The 17,450-nt window shown below is 37.4% G+C and overlaps 3 protein-coding genes across 5 annotated transcripts; 2 read left to right on the top strand and 1 right to left on the bottom strand.

Annotated features, from left to right (window-relative positions):
• Positions 1 to 12,165: 12,165 nt before the first annotated feature.
• On the bottom strand, positions 12,166 to 13,680 carry LOC133836274 (RCC1 domain-containing protein 1). The gene is made up of 4 exons (XM_062266665.1): positions 13,489 to 13,680; positions 12,916 to 13,423; positions 12,771 to 12,846; positions 12,166 to 12,709 (listed from the first exon to the last, which is right to left on the bottom strand). The coding sequence occupies exons 1-4, from the start codon at positions 13,586 to 13,588 to the stop codon at positions 12,266 to 12,268; spliced, it is 1,128 nt and encodes a 375-aa protein (XP_062122649.1). The 5' UTR covers positions 13,589 to 13,680; the 3' UTR covers positions 12,166 to 12,265.
• Positions 13,681 to 13,743: 63 nt separating this feature from the next.
• Positions 13,744 to 15,372, top strand: LOC133836282 (ADP-ribosylation factor-like protein 3). 2 transcript variants are annotated; one of them, XM_062266677.1, is made up of 4 exons: positions 13,744 to 13,879; positions 14,617 to 14,745; positions 14,806 to 14,937; positions 14,998 to 15,372. In XM_062266677.1, exons 1-4 carry the CDS (start codon positions 13,877 to 13,879, stop codon positions 15,271 to 15,273), a joined length of 540 nt encoding a protein of 179 aa, XP_062122661.1. In that variant the 5' UTR covers positions 13,744 to 13,876; the 3' UTR covers positions 15,274 to 15,372. The 2 variants fall into 2 exon arrangements, with proteins under 2 accessions (XP_062122661.1, XP_062122660.1); XM_062266676.1 differs by having other exon boundaries at positions 14,617 to 14,937.
• Positions 15,373 to 15,481: 109 nt separating this feature from the next.
• On the top strand, positions 15,482 to 16,769 carry LOC133836279 (ADP-ribosylation factor-like protein 3). Of its 2 annotated transcripts, none has more exons than XM_062266669.1 (4): positions 15,482 to 15,693; positions 15,765 to 15,905; positions 15,962 to 16,198; positions 16,263 to 16,769. In XM_062266669.1, exons 1-4 carry the CDS (start codon positions 15,547 to 15,549, stop codon positions 16,395 to 16,397), a joined length of 660 nt encoding a protein of 219 aa, XP_062122653.1. In that variant the 5' UTR covers positions 15,482 to 15,546; the 3' UTR covers positions 16,398 to 16,769. The 2 variants fall into 2 exon arrangements, with proteins under 2 accessions (XP_062122653.1, XP_062122654.1); XM_062266670.1 differs by having other exon boundaries at positions 15,563 to 15,704.
• Positions 16,770 to 17,450: the final 681 nt, after the last annotated feature.

Below are 17,450 nucleotides of genomic sequence, written 5' to 3'. Positions count from 1 at the left end.
ACCCAAATATCATCTTAATCTAGCCTTTCCCTATGCAAATTAATAAGAAAAAGAAAACCTTATATGGGTCAAATTAATATGATGAGCTTCAATATGATGAATCCATATATTTGGTTTTTTTCTAGGCAACATTTGTTAAGTTAATATCCTACATGCAAACATCTTTGTTTTAACTGACTTACCAAATAAGAGTTAAGAATCTTAAACTTCTACAAAAATTATAGACGTTAGGATTTGATAATTATTTTATAAATGAACAACGAATTTCATATAAAAGAGAAGAATTATAAATGTCTATTACTATCTTCATAATTTTAGAGAGCACAAACCTAAACTGCCTTCACTTATTGACCTGCATGTTGTATTTGCTTTTGTCGGGCATAAATCTATATGACACGTTGTGTTTGGAACAGCACAACAACAACAACAACAATAGCAGCAGCAGCAAAAAAACAGCTGGGCAAATAGTTAATAGCAAAGCTTGTCAAAGGCATTAATTCCCAATTCATCAAGTTTTGGTGCGAGGCAACAACCGAATGGCAGCCAGACCAAAGTCGACGCAGTGTATTGAAAATAAAGTCAACTTGAAATGTGCCGCCAGTTGTTGTTGTTGTTCTCGTTGTTGTTCTCGTTGTTTTTGTTGTTGTTCTCGTTGTTGTCTCCTACCCTTGGAGTGGGCACTTTTGTCTAGTTGCCTAGTCCAAAACCTAAGCCTCTCCAATGGCTCGTCGCTGTCAGTTTTCGTCGTCGGACCGAGCCAAGCCAAGCCAAGCGAGCGACTGGCCAAAAGCAGATGATGAAGCCCTCAAAGTCAACAACAACAGCAACAACAACAACTGAAAAAAAACTAGCTGCAACAGCGGCGCATCGGTTTAGGCCTTTGAAAGTACACATAGATATGAAATACATGTGCAAAGCTGTGTGTGCATTTGTGTATGTGTGTGTGTGCATAGGCGACACATCTGCTCATACATCTACAAGCATATTTCTTTCTTTCTTTTTTCGTTGTTACGTTGTTTTATTTTTTTTTCTCCTACTTCTTTTCGCATTTCGCCTGCAGTTAAAGCGCAAATGTTCTCAAATTACCCATATGCAAAATGCAAGACACCAGAGGGGAGTGAAGGGGGGGAGATGGAAGATGTGGCAGGCAACGGGGAGCCGTGTCTAACGTTGCTGCATTTCGGTTGCGCCTCATATTTCGTCTATGAAAAGCCAACTGCGGCCACCTCAACTCAACTCGAAGATGCCACCACCAGGGCAGACCCTAGGCGAAGGAAACAGACTGACAGACAGACTTGTAGATTTTGTGGTAAGTTGACTTGGCTTGCCACAATTCATATGATGCACACACAGCATGTGTGTGGCAATTGAAGGGCAACGACTACGCTCTGCGCTGCGCTCTCAACCAATGCAACAGAGCGTAAGATAACAAACAATTTCAATTGCAACTATTTATTCGATTTTTTTTCTTTCTGCTTCTTTTTTGCCTCTCGAAAAAAACGCGCTGTGTTGACAATATTTTCATCAAGTAGTTGTAATTTTTTAAATCGAAGTGATAAACAAAGGAAAACTCTGAGTAAAAGTGCTTTATATATTAGAAAGTAGCTATAGTTAAATTTGCTAGCAGCTTAGAGACTAAAGTTATTAGGCGGTTGAAAGTTGGCCGTGGTAGAAATATTCTTTAGCTATATTTGTTTGTTTGATTTGGGTCAATAAATAATCTTTCACAACAACTCGAAAATATTGAAATACATATTAAATACTTTGCAGTTCAGATTAGTTAAATTCTTACAAAGGTTCTTTAATAGTTAGAAGTATAAGTATGAATAAGCTATAAAGAAAAAAACAGATAACTATTAAATATTTTGTTCATTCTAATAGAATTTCGTTCCAAGCTTTCAAACTTTGCTCGCAGTAAACCAATTGACTAGAATTTGTGGCAGCTATATTTTTAAAATGTGAAAATGTTCAAAAGGAATTTCTGCTAATAAAAACAAGCAAGAAAGCTACTGTCGAGTGTGCTTGACTTTGAGATACCCAATACCCATATTGAATAAAAGCAAAACAATGCGGTTTTATTCTTATAATATGCTAAATTGGTATACGAGCAAAAATACTTAAGTATTCCTAAGGCTATGTATGGTATATTTATATAGTACTACATTCAAAATATACCATAGAGTACAAAATATACCAGACTATCATTAAATTTTAAATAACTTCTACAATTTTTTTCTGATCGCAACCAAATTTGCAGGAATCATAAAAACAGTAGTTATTACATTATGTACCAAAAATGCTCATACATATTCTGCGGCCACAAAGTTATAATACCCTTCCTCCCAATGGGTAGCGAGTGTGTAGATCCTCCACTAAAATATATACAATGTATTAACATAGGTTTATCATGTACAAGATGCATGGAAGAATGCAGTGAATTAATAGTATTAAATTGAGTTCTGAAAGCTTTCCACATTTTCTTAAGCTTAGTTAAACAATAGATTGTGTATCTAACACATTATAATGATGATGTTTACTACGATTCCAAATACACATTTCAGTATAAATAAAATAGCCAACATCGAAGTTAACAAATCAGATAGACAGATCACATAATCAAAACAAATTTATATTGCGTAAGAATTTCATATTCAATCTTTCACCAAATTTTGTGCACATCAAAAAGTGCTTTAATATTTACCGTAGCAATTGCTGCGCTACTTAAAATGATTGCCCAGCCGCTGCTCACTCTCCAATCAATGTCAATTATGGCCTTTGCTATAAATAGCACTTAAAACTTATTCACTACATTTATGCATATTTATCGATAAACGAATTTGTTGGGCATGTGAGGCATATTCTTAAACCAATCCAATGCATAATGATAACTGCAAATTTCATTTAGCGATTGCTTTTACACTCTTATCAATAGGATTATTAAACGTGCTACCCCCAACCCCAAAGTCTTGCCCCCAGCAACATAAGCAGTGTCACTCCTCCCCTCCCCAACCCCCTTTGGATGCATAGAGGACACATTTAAGGTTGCCCAAACGACGCGACGCATTGCATTTTGTGCACACAGTGCCCATAAAGTGCTCACTTATTGCTTTTTATGCACTTTTGATACGCAACTGTGTAACAGTGAGTGTGTGTGTGAGTGTGTGAGTGTATTTGTGAATAAGTGGGTGTATGTGTGAATGCATTTTCCATTGCACTTTTCGTCATTCATTTCGCTAGTCAGTCATCAAGTCAGCCAGTTTGTCAGTCATCGTCGTCGTTGTGTGCGAATGAATGTGTGAGTGTAAGTATGAGTGTGTGTGTGAGTGTGCTTAACTCGCCACAACTTCATTTTGTGAATACACAATGGGCGCCCTAACCTACGACAACCGAATATTTGCCATTCGGCCAAGTTCAATGAACCGCTCGTTTAGTTGAATAAACTTCACACATATTCACACGCACTCGCACACACACACAGACACACACACACTCACTCACTCTCACATTCACTTCCACAACACACAAAAAGAAGCAGCGCAGGCAGAAAACCAAAAAGAGCGTAGAATGTCTCTTAATGCATGACTGTGTCACGGGTGTGAGTGTGTGACGCGTGTATGCAAGTGTGTGTGTGTGTGTTTGTTGGGGGCTACTTAAATGACAAGCTGTTGTGCATGTATTGGTGCTTGCTTGCAAATTGATAGGGCTCCTCGCTGTCCAACATTACTCTTTAATTTCTACATTTTTTTTCGTCGTTTCATTTTGACTCTTTCAATTTGTCTAATTTTCAATGACGTCGTCAGCGACGCCAAAGCGAAAAAAACAAATTAGTGACGAGAAATGAAGTAGACAGTTGAAGTAGAAGTTAAATTTTTCTCTCTCATGTGTGTGTGTGTGTGTAGTTGACGTCAAGTAAATCGAGTTAAACAGCAGCTCGCTAAATAATTCAATAAATCGCAAAACCCAATTCCTCCGATACCCAAAGCAACTGCCAAATGCCAGCATCCCGAACTTATCCAGAGACTCTGTTTCATTTGGCATATCAACACACACACACACGCACACAGATACACAAATAAAAAATAAAATTTAATTTCGACGTCGAGCAGCAGCAGAAAAAATCGAAGCGATCCCAAAGGCAGACGACAACAACAAAAACGAAAAAAAATAACAGATAGATATTAATAAAGCAAAAAATGCATATGAAATTTTAATATGCAAACGAGCGAAAAAGCAGATGAAGAAAATAATAAAAACGAGCATGAGAGCGAGCGAGTGCAAAGATGCAGAGTGAGTGAGAGAGAATCACAAAAAAGAAAAACAAGTAAGAAAGCTACTGTCGAGTGTGCTCGACTGTGAAATACCCGGCCGTTATAATTCTCAAAATATACCGAAATAATATACTATAAAATACTACAAATATGACAAATGGTATATTTGGTATATCTATATGGTACCACATTCAAAATATACCATAGACTGCAAAATATACCAGATTGTCAGCCAAAGCAACTACAAAAGTATTTCGTTAATAACTTCGACAGTTCTTATCTGATCGCAACCAAATTTCAATTACAAATTCTATAGTTAATATTGTATATACCAAAATTCTCTAGCTTTAAAAATATACTTCTTAGTCGAGTGTTGTCAATTTGTGAGGGCGGAAGTGGGCGTGGCAAAAATTTGAAACAAACTTGATCTGCGTGCAAACATAATAAATGCTGTCGAAAAAAAATTATTGCTCTATCTCTTATAGTCTCTGAGATCCAGTGTTTCATATGGACAGACGGACAGACAGACGCTGACGCTGAACAAGAATATATTATATAATATATACTTTAAAGGGTCGAATATGCTTTCTTCTGTCTGTAGAGGAAATTGTATCTATCCTGCCATCACAAAGTTATAATACCCTTTTTCTGTATGGATAGCGGGTATACAAATAGTATCGAAGCATAAATCGAATGTGCTGGCATTTGGACTTAACCCAACCATGGGATGTGAAATGTTCTACAAGCTTTTGCTCCTAAGCGCATATTACATTACGGCCAATCGAATAGACACGACTGAAGGACAGACAGCTAGACAGACACTGGGAAACGCAAAAGCAGACAAGAAGGTACAAGACAGACACTTTTAACGAATTTCAGTTATCTTTTTTTCGTTTTTGGGTGTCAGACAGCACAAAACGAAATGCAGATAACTAAAGTATATATCATATAAATATATGTATATGCATAATCATGTATATAGTCGCATTTACCGCATCGTAAAAATTCAGCTAGAAACTTTAGTCGATGCCAATTGAGTTGCCATTGGTTTGGGGTATAAATAATGCATGATTTTATATGCACATGCGGCTCTCGCTGTAAAAAATCATAAAAATAAACTTGAAAACCAGAAAACTATATTGCTTAAATTACACATTGTTTTATTGCGATGAGGAGGAGTGCAAATATAAATAAGTAAATTCGCAATTCAAATGAGCAATAAACTAACAAATTACAAGTGCATTTTCATTCATATGAATATTAATATTCCTCCTTAAAGTTTAACTAGTTAGCTAATTTAATTATTGTACATTAATAAAAATTGAGCAGGAAATTCTTTGACAACATTTATGTTAATAATGATTAATGTTTTTATGCATTCCAAACTTATATTATTGAAGTGCACATTCCTTTTTATCATAACATAGAACAACTTTTTTCTCTTCTTTTATTTACAATCTGCCTGATAGAAAAACTTAGAGACAAATCCACAGCACAAGCAAAAATAACAAATACTCGAAGATTTACAATGCTATTCTTACTTTTTTTTTACTAATTTAAACACTTTATTATAATATTTGGAAAGTAAATTGTATACTAACTTTTCCACTTGAATAGATTAATTTACTACAAAGAAGTGAACTAGCTAATTTAGTAGTTTATTCTCAAGCAGACAAAAGAAATCCAAGAGTTGCCGTTGAATAAATGTTACCTCAACTGTAATGATTTCCTGTAATTTAATTAAGTTGACATTTTCTACTTAATAGACTAATTTAATAAAAAAAAACTTAGTAAGAAACATGACACAAAATTTTGTTACCGAAAACGTTAGGGAAAACCTGATTATAAAGTAATACAAATTATTTGTATATCTATATATTTAATTTAAATATAGTATTTATCTGTTATCAATAAACTTTGTACTCAATTTTAATATCGTTTTCCCATATAGAGTACAACTCCATACTCCGTAAGTGTCAGCGGAACATTTAAGCGTGATAACTCAACTTCACTAGTGAGTGCTGCCATGTTGAGCCATATTTCTTAGAAGTGATTACAGTGGCCCATTGGCTGCAATCCCTTAAGCGCATTAAGGCTGCGCCGACATGAATCACCGAATAGCACACAAACAAAAATAGATGTGCGCGTTACGTATACGCAATGTGCCAGCAATTGGCAAACAGCATGCCAAAAATACAACAACAACAACAGAGGATGCCTCATGCCACAGTTTTTTCCCAATGCCAATGCCACAACATGCAGCATGGAGAGAGGAAGAGAGGGAGTGTCGTCCCAATGCCATAGATACACCACAGCCGCGATGCCGGCCTGGGCACGTTCTGCGATGCCAGCAATGCCAAAAATAACAGCCGGCAGTGTAGCAGCCACACGAACAGGCAGCCAGCCAGACGGCCAGACAGAGGGAGCTTCCATGGTTGCAGCCATGAATGGGCTTCGAGTTTTTTTTCTCACTTTTTTTTGGGCATTTTTGTTTGGCCAAAAAGTGCAGTCGAAGGTCGCCATCCAGCATCCGACATCCGACATCGGAGGCAACCCAACACTGACCGCTGCCAGCAAAATTTCATTAGACGCACAGACGCAATGCAAATGTGCAACAGCAACAGCAGCAGAGGATGTGGCAAGCCGAAAGTTCGAAAGTGAAAGCGGTTCTCGGTTTCACAGCCACGAATCGGATGTTTTGTGGCATGGGAACCGAGACTCCGAGTCGCCACATAATCATGTAATCCTGTTGCTATCGTTACTATTTGGGCATTTTGCCTTGCAGGACAATCAAGTCGTTAACACACATTATGGACGCAATTAAGTGCGCCCAACGGAATTTTCAACACAGCATTCTTGTGCAATAGGGCAATTATTTATGTGCCCTGTGAAGAGCGAAGCTATTTAAGTACTTAACTGGAATGTTAAGAGGCAATTGCATACTTATAATGCAAAAATCAAAAATAGAATTCTTTTCACGAAAAAAGTTTTGATAAAATGAATAAGAAATAAATATTAAATTTAAAATAATTTGAAGTACAGAAAATAAATAAAGAGGCCTTGCAACAATTCTAAAAAAATTATGATAAATTGTATTTAAACTTCAATCATTTGAAGTATGGAACAGAGAGAAAAACGTTCCAAAGTCATTTCTGTAATGCAAAAATTCAAAATATAGTGCTATTTACTAAAGAAATTTGTTATGATGAATAATCAAAAATTTTAAATCGGAATTTTGTAAAATGTGGGAAATAAAGAAATAAATATTCATTTAAAATTATTTCAAGTATGGAAAATAAAGAAAAATGTCCTGCAACTTTTGTAAAATAAAAGTAAAGTAGAAGCTCCATTATATTTATTAAGGAATAATTATTAAATTAATAATAATTCAGCCTTTTTAAATATAAGATAAACATGAAATAAGCATCTTTTTTTAAAAAATTGAAATAATATTACTTTTACTATAGAATAATAGGAAAATTAATAGTAAATAAATATCACTTTTAATGCCAATTATTTAAAATACGTATAATATAGAAACACAAAAAAAAAACGAAACACACTTCGCATCTTTTATACACACGAAAGAGAAAAGAATTTAACGAATTATAAAAAAAAAAACCTGCAGACAGATTTCAGGTAAATCACCTTGTAAACAATTTTGAAAAGCTTTATGTGCGAAGCATTTGGCGAGTTGTCACTTAACCCTACAAACACAACTGTACCCCAAAAAGAACAAAAGCCACCCAAATGAAGGGCATATAAAAATGACGTAGAATACGAAAAATAAACAAAATGGTGTAGAAAGAGCAGTAGCTGAATAAGAAGAAGAAGAAGAACAAGGTGAAGAAAAAGAAGAGGAAGACGACGAAGACGAAACACATACTTAGCCCGAACGATACGATAGCATATGAGAAATGCAACAAAAAAAAAAAAAGCAAAAGCACTGGAGTGTGCTCGACTTGAAGATACCTAGCATGAAAGCTATATTTTGAGTTTCTTTGCTTAAAGTTAAAGAACAAATTATTTGTGCATAACATTTTCTTTTATAATTAATATTATATTAGAATTATAATAAATGTTTGGAAATAAAATGAAAAATGAATAAACATTTGTTGTTACTCGATTTCTCAAAATTCTTTAAAAAAAATTGATCTGTGTAGTGTCAACAAATTTGGTGTCTCTATCCCTCAAAGTCTCTGAGATAGAGATGCTTATACAGGTGGTCATACAGACAGACAGAAATTGGCTGACTTAGCATTTACAAAATTAGAATACCCTTTTACACTATATGACTGGCGGGTATAAAAAGAAGAAAAGTTTGCCACTCAACGGCAGACGCAGAGTCAGAATGCACGTAGACACGTTGTGGGTGGGAGGGAGCGAGAGGGAGCTATGGGGATCAGGTGGTGGGTGACGCTCTAGACAACTGGTAACAATAACGGCATTTTCGATGCAGAGCAGAGCCACTGTGACTGCAACGGCAACGGTGACTGCGACGACGACGGCGACGTCAACGTTGACGAAAAGGACGCGCAGGATGAGAGTTGGTTGTCGTCGACGAGTTGCCAACAGCCACTTGACACTTCCGTCGTCACATGAATGGAGCCGTAAAAATGCGACGCTGCCTGAGCTGCATACATTCTCTAGCTCGCTCGCTCCCTCCCACTCTCACTCTATCTCTTTCTTTCTTTCGTTTGCGTTTTGCGTTTTTTTTTTCGGGCTAGTCGAGGGCAACTTTTTATTTGGGCAGGAATGTGAATATGATGATGTGTGTGTGTGAATGTGTGTAAAATGAAGCAAATACATTCATGCATAATTTTTATGGCACGTCGGGGGACGAGCGTCGACGACTCTTTCACATCGATTTGGTACATTTGGGATGCCAAAACGTTTTATGAACACGTTTTTTCCCCCACCTATTTTTTTTTGCAGCTCTTCTTATATGCTGTTTTTTCATTGCACTTAATGCAAGTTTACAAGCTCCATAGAGAGACAGAGCAGAGAGCGAAAAGGCAGAGAGAGAGAGGGGAAAGAGGCAAGTCATTAGCGCAAAAACAAAGTGATGATTAGTTGGCTCGACTGTGCAGCAGTCAAAGAGTGGGAGATAGAGAAGTAAAGGAGTGGGTGAAGCAAAGAAAGAGAGAGAGAGTGGGAGAGAGAATCCTGAGTTCGCCTGTGGTCAATGTACGCCCAAATGCAAATAGGCCTGGGCGCCACAAGATAGGTCAGAAGGAGGAGGAGACGGAGTAGGAGTAGAAGCAACAGCGGGCTACAAATGTGATGAGAGCTCGCAGTCTTTGCGCGAGGCAAACATGCCGCTCAGCACAGGAGTCGCCCTTAAGGGCAGCGTTGCATGCCACACAACACGTTCGCTGCCGCAAACAAACTGCGTCAGCGTTTTTTTTTTCGCTCTTTTTTTGGTTATGATTGACTGATTTCTGTTGAAACTTTGGCGTCTGCTGGCACGCATGAATTACAATTTTTGTATAACGAAAACCACATGAACGCACACACATACGCTCACGCACACCTACACACACACACACACACACACACATAGTAGAGATAAACAGTGGGGAGTGCTACAATTAGCACTTTTTGTACTTGGTTCGGACTTTTCAAGTGGCTCCCTGATAAGCGACTAAAGAAACGGAAACTCAACCACACATTCGCCTTGAGCCAGGCGCTTGAACTCGGTCTCCCCCCCTTCACACACACCTCGCACTCTCTCTCTCTCTCTTCTCTCTGCTTCATCCAATTGCTGGTAGCAAATAGTTTTGCGGCCTAAAAATGACAAATGCCTCTCGCTCCTCTTTCTCTATGCAGTTTCTCCTTCTACGTTTTGTCTTCTTTTTTTCGTTGATAACAAAGTTGACTCAAAAATGGCGCTCATAAAAATGTAAAGTCCAAAAGCAAAGCCTATTTGCGCACCGCATTCTGTTTGCTTCGTCTCCCCCGCACATCCCCAAAGAACCGAACGCACACTGCACACTGAAACCCACAACTGACAATTCGCAAACTCACGACTTGTGCAGCTCACAGTGCGTTATAAGATAAACATTTGTTTTTACTTTTTCATTTGGCAAATAACATAAAAACGTTGAACTCGCCGTACAGCTTATAGAGATAGGCATATAGATACCAGAGTAGGCGGATCGACTGTGTTGGCCATTCAGGGCGCTACAATCGAAATATCAACGAACTGAAGGGATGAGATTGAAGGAGTGATTGGAGAGATTGATTAAACTAGAGCTGAACAATTATTATATTAAACCATTATTATATTCAACTTTCCTATTGGGAATGTAATTAAAAATTCCCTGTAAATTGCAAATTAAAAAGATCTTCACTTTATCTACCATTTGAACTTTGAACCTTCCCTATTCGGAATGTAATTAAAAATTCCCGGTAAATTTGAATCCCTCACATTTTTACAGCTTTTTTTTACAGAAACTCTTTCAACAATGAAAAATTTAATCCATCACAAGTAAATAAAGAAATCACAAAAGCATTATCTATTATAATCTATGAAAATAGTCAATAATGCAACAGAAAATATAATTAAAATAAAGACTTTGACAACTACATAAAATAATCTCAAAATCATTACCTATTAAATTTGTATCTTTTTATTTGAATTGAGAAGTTCAATATTATAATCACTTCTTATATAGAATAGAACAAAAATCCTCCAAAAGATTATAAAAACTTTTCCGAAAACAATACATCCTAAATCTTATCTAATTTGTACCAAGAAATAACTAAAATACTTAGACCTAAAATTATTAACCTACTTTTATTTAATGACTGCTTATCAAAAACTGTTGAAGAAATTAAGCGGTTAAATATTACAACCGCACTCCATAAATATAATGACCACGATTACCAATACTTATATTTTTGGTTTTAAATTGGCATTCCTTGCAACTCCCATAATAATAACGATGCTATCAAGTAATGCCACCCATAAAGTTGAGACAAAGAAAATACCCACGAAACCCGTCACAGCGACAAACCGTCTGTGCGTCACATTCGAGATTTAGTTGTCGCGTCGTGTCGGTCGATCTACAAGTGCTGAAAAGTTTATTGCACTGCATGTCTGACTTTTGCTAAAGCAAATATTGTTTAATAACATTTTTAAAAATAAAATTTACTGATTAAACGACTCGGCAGCAACAACAAAAACATAAACAACGACAACCGCGACAATGGCACATCGCCCTCGGACCTATCCCAAGACAAAATAATTTGTGCTTTGCACTCGACGCCAACGTTCCCTGTTTACTTTTGATAGGCAATAAAAAGTCAAATAAGACAAAGCAAATACCAAACGATCCCATGAAGCGTGAATTGGGGCGAAAGCGAATGCAGGGCACAAAAACAAGATCCAGGATCAATGCGAGTATCGAAATCAACTATATGAATGGGCATTATGCAACTGGTTTTTAATTAAAGCGAAATTTATAAAATTAAATTTATAATATTATCAAAATAATTTAAATTTAAATATTTAAATATAATTTAACAATAATTTCAAAATAATTAAATAATTTATACATTTATAAATCACAGCTCAATAAAACATGTTTTTGTCCCTTGCATATAAAAATTTTCAAATCTAGCCTAGACATGAACCATTACACTTGTAACGGCTTTTAAATGGTTCAAAACTTTGCTAGCGCATTAGCGCAGACACACACTCGGTGTGAAAGAGACGACTATACGAGCAATTGCAGTGTCGTAGCAGCCAGCTTTAGTTGGTGCAAGCGTGCGGCTGTTGCGATTTTGAAAATGGAAAAATCGTCAGAAGTTATTGAATATAATTTAATCCATAATATATTTCTCATTTTGTATAATTCCACATTTCTCATTTATCAGACGAACGACCTCTTATTTGAATATTTTTATATAATTCCATATTACACTTATCAAACAAATTTTATGGTCATAGCCCTCTCTTAGTAAGAAGTTAACATTTTGTTAGTATAAAACATTTATTTAGACAACACAAGTAATGTGGCCCAAGGGCCACAGATAACATGATACTTACTGTCGCTGGCTTTATCATAGACCGCTCCAAAAGCATCAACATACGCTGGCTTTTTTGGTTCTTTGCCCAGTTGTCCATGGGCACTCCAGCCTGTGGCCCAAAGGCGGCCACAACTATGCATAAGCATTGTGTGACGTGATCCTGCAATAACTTTGACAGGCTCACATTGATCTGCAGATTCACCATCATCATCATCAGCGGAAGCTGCACAACATGCAGGCAAATCATGAAGCTGGGGCAATGGGTAAACCGTAGGCTCCTTGAGTATACCATCTGGTTTCATTACGCGCATACCCAATTGACCATTAGAATTTAGGCCCCACGTATAGAGATCACCGAAAGCAGAGATTGCCGCACTGTGCCAGCCACCAGCAGCAATGTGAGTTATCTAAAAGAAATGTTGACTCAGCTTTATGCAAATAATGTTATGAAGATAACAAATGATTTACTTTAATGCCAGCCAACGCCTCTATGAGTTGTGGCGTCTCCTCCACTCCAAGTGTCACCTGACCAAGTTGTCCGCGACTGCAAGAAAATAAGCCAAATATATACAATGATCTTTAAGCCAATACTTAATGCCACAACTCCACTTACAGTCCATTGCCCCAGCTATAGACATCGCCATTGCCATTGAGCAGCAGTGCATGCTCCTGTCCACACTCCAACTGTTGCACACGCCACGGATGCTGTGGAAACTGATGCAAACAGCTGGGCAGGCTATAGACCATATTCGCCGCACTGATGGCTACATTGATATATGAACCGCAGGCAATGTGAGTGATTAGATTAGGATTTGTTTTGGCTATGCCAAATATAGATCGCTTTTGAGCAACCTGAGGAACTTCCAGTTTAAGCTGCTGCAGCTTGCCATCCAACTTGGCTGGCAGCTTATAGAGCTCTCCATTCTGAAGCAGCACTAGACAATGTGTATCACAGGCGGCCAACGACTTTATAGCCGAGGGTGCCTCCACTTCCAGTTGTTCACACGGCGCGGCATCGAGTAATCCCATCAGCCATAGCTTCGAGCCCGTAGCATAAGCTGTGTAACGCCAACTGAGCGCAACAATCCAATTGTCTGTTGCATTGGCGGGCAACTGTATTTCTAAAAATTAAGGATTTTTTGTTGCTTAAAATATGCGAGAATGTTTTAATTAACGAAATACGAACCAGTTAAGGCAACACAGCGACCGGAAGTGCGGTCGCTGTTCTTGCTGCTTTTGTGTTGCCCGAATGCATTGAACCCCGTAAATAGTAACTGTCTCCTCATCTTCCGCTTGCTCAACTGCTACGCGGCGACAGCGACAGCGACGTCGACGGCGGTTGCGCAGCGACGAGCACAGTCTGTATTAGAGCAGGGGATGAAGCGGGGAGACACCCCGCTACCTGTGACTGTTTGGTCGACTGACTTATTTAGTTGCTAGATAGCATTGCACCTGTAATGTTGTCGTCGGTGGTAGTTTTATTATTTTTCATCAATTTGCCCGAATCGTGTTCTTCATAAAAAACTTTAACTGATCGTTCATTTTGCGCAATTCGTGTTTTTTGTTGATACGAAATGGTATGTTAATAACTCACGACATCGCGATTTGTTATTATACACTTGCAAACGGCAATTAAAGCTAGTCAAATAGACTATTATTATTTTCCGAAAAATATAATTTGTTTATTAAAATCGGTTGTCATGACAATCATCAAGTGTGTGGCTTAGAGATGGCACTATCGACGAATAGCTTTTGAAGCTCTGTGGCAATATCGATAGGTTTCTATTAAAAATAAATAATATAGTAAATAAATAGTATAGTGTAATAATTGAACAAAATTCGAGTTAGCTCGAATCACAGTTCCGTTAGTTAAAGTAATACAAAATAGTTTTCACAGAAAAAAAATCAAAATCAAAAACGAAAAATTGAAAACAAAAGCTGGTTAACATTTGGCGGCAATGTAACGAACACAAACAGAATTGTCCGGCTTGGTCAATTTCCAATTCGAATAATTTACTTAAATTTCAAAACAATTTAGTTTTCTAAGAAGTATCAAAAACAAAAACGGCACTTTATTATTGAATTTAAACCATTATAAATCATTTTTGTCTATTTAATAAAGTTACACTCCAAGAAATAACACTTGGCGCGCACGAAAATGAAAATGTTTACTAACAGAAAATGTTAAAAAATCGATATATTCCAATGTTAATTTAATCAAATCATGAATCGATTAAATGGGCTTTCGATATCGATTAAATAACGTCGCAACACTATCGGAATTTGAAATTACAATTTCGAATGCATTTTTCAGGGTCTTTTATCGCTGCTGCGAAAACTGCGACCAAATCCGGAAAAGGAAGCGCGGATTCTGCTGCTTGGTTTGGACAATGCCGGCAAGACAACAATTTTGAAACAGCTGGCATCCGAGGACATAACAACTGTGAGTATTGTGAAGCGGATACGTTCTTGCTTTCCCAATAATCGTTCGTCTGATCCTCAGGTAACGCCCACTGCAGGATTTAATATCAAGTCTGTAGCCGCCGATGGCTTTAAGCTAAATGTGTGGGACATTGGTGGCCAATGGAAGATTCGACCGTATTGGAAGAATTACTTTGCCAATACAGATGTTTTGGTAAACGCAAGACTATTTACAATAAAAAAACATTTAGTTTTACATTATATTTAATTGCAGATCTATGTTATTGACTGTACAGATCGGACACGCTTTTCTGAGGCAGGCAGTGAGCTCTTTGAGATGCTAATGGATAATCGCCTAAAGACGGTCCCTTTGCTGGTGTTTGCCAACAAACAGGACTTGCCCAATGCTATGACTGCCTCCGAAGTGGCCGAGAAAATGGGTTTAGTGCGTCTGCAGGAGCGCACCTGGGAGATCAAGGCTTGTACTGCGGTCGATGGTACAGGGCTGAAGGAAGGCATGGACTGGGTGTGCAAGAATATGAAGAAGTAATCTCTTAATTTTATTATGCTAATGTAAGATGGAAGCTATTAACGTGCACTGATCAACTATTAAAATACACGCAATAATAATTATTATAAATTGGTTAAACACGTTTGTTTGACTTATAGAGGATCAAAGAAGAGGAGGAAGATTAAGAAATGCTTACACAAGTATTATTATTATTAGTTTTAAACATTTTGGAAACTACCAAATATGTCATTTTAAATCATAGTAGTACCTTAGCAATAGTTCACAATTTTTGAGTCCAAAATAAATCAGGCAATGAACAAATTTCGCAAAAGCGTCTCCACGCATCTCCGCAAGTTCCGGTTGCGAGCACTCCCCGAGTTCAACTTGCTCATCCTGGGTCTCAACAATTCCGGAAAGAGTACGCTGGCTGGACGCCTTTGTATGAAAAATGAAGAAACCGTAAGATCAACGTAAATCGTTAAATAAAAAAGTTTTGTTCTTTTGCAATTAAAATTGTTATATGTTTAAAGTTGAAGAACATTAATCCCACGGTCCAGCCAAATGAAATGGACTTGAAATACAAGACAATGAAAGTGCATATGAGGGACTTGAGCGGTCAGTGGAGAATGCGTCAGTCGTGGCACACCTTCTTTCCGAATACCAATGCCTTGGTATGTTTTCTGAAATCTTAGCCCCATTCCCCCTGATTTAATCTTTTTCATTTTAGATCTTTGTCGTTGATAGCACGGACGTGTCACGTCTTGCAGAAGCACGTTGCGAGCTCTGTGATGTTTTGCTGGACGAAAGGATGTCCCAGGTTCCGTTGTTGGTCCTGGCCAACAAACAGGATGTCTATGGAGCGTTGCCCAGTTCAATGATAATCGATTTCATGGGTTTGAATCGATTGGAAGGACGTGCTTGGAATATTCAAGAGTGCTCAACTTTAACAGGCGCTGGCTCTTTTGTAATTCATTTTGATCTGCTTAGGCGTTTCCGGAAGAATTCTACAGTATTTTATTTGTTTACAGAGCACCATTGAGTGGATCTATAAGAGCTTAAAGAAGCAGAGGCCACAGAGTCGAATTCAGAAAATACTCAATCCAACCTTTCTGTTTAGCCAGATGTGTCCACTAGACTGTCGACGTCCCGCCGTGGATGTTTAATTAATTTATGGATCTGGCACAGTGTACGCGAGTAATCTATTCTTGTCGACGAATCCAACTGGAAATGGAAATGAAAATGGAACGTGGCACACAAATCCGAATAGACCAGAGAGTGAGAGAGAGAATTTCGAGAGACGAAACAACATTTGTTATGCATTCGTTTAACTTTTGAATTTGCATTAAAAAGTAAAAATTAAGGTTGAAATTTGTAATATAATAGCCACGAAAAATATTGGATACTCTTTTAGCTGATACTTTGTACGAACTCTAAATTAACAAAAAAATATATATATCTTAAATAGTTAAGCAATAGTGATAGATTTTAATTTATATTTAAATTATAAAATAAAAGCAACATGGTTTAAAAGATTATCTGCTTAACTACCTCATCGCCTAAATACAAATTAAGTATAACTGTCAAAACAGTGAAATATAATCTTCTTTAATGCCACTTAATGCTTTTATGCAATTTTGTTTGTAATAGTAATTTCAATTAAAGTTAATCTCTAATTAAAAATGTGTTATCAACTAGTTGACATCACCTTTAATACCCTGTCATCAGATGACTGACTGTCACTGTCACTTCACCCACAAATCAGAATCATATGGCAAACTTTCTGCAAAATTGTGAATGCACACACACACATGCAAACAGTGAAGAGTACACGTAGAAGTTTGCATGAAGCGCGCTAAAGAAAAACATTGACGCCAGCCACACAATATGAACTTGTGTAAAAAGAAAGTGGGTAGAAAGAAATATAAACAAAGTAAAGTCCACGGCAACAGCAAGAACAACAGAGCAAACGTACCACGCACACTCACATACATACACACATACATATGTATATTTATGTGAGCGAGTGTGCGCCTTTGATTTTGTATGCGGGCAGCAAACTGACGTGGACAGCGCAGGCGTAAAGAATGACAAGAAGAACTGTGCAATGCCCACACACAACACTCACACAGGCGCACACAAACGGAGAGAGCAAACACCTGTGTGTCAAAGACAGAGAGAGTGGTGAGAGAAAGAGAGCTCGCGCTCGCGTGCTGCCA

This window comes from Drosophila sulfurigaster, chromosome 2R (genome assembly GCF_023558435.1).
Source record: "Drosophila sulfurigaster albostrigata strain 15112-1811.04 chromosome 2R, ASM2355843v2, whole genome shotgun sequence".
NCBI lineage: Eukaryota > Metazoa > Arthropoda > Insecta > Diptera > Drosophilidae > Drosophila > Drosophila sulfurigaster.
The sequence above is the reverse complement of the archived record's forward strand: the minus strand, read 5'-3'. Positions and strand labels throughout refer to the sequence as shown.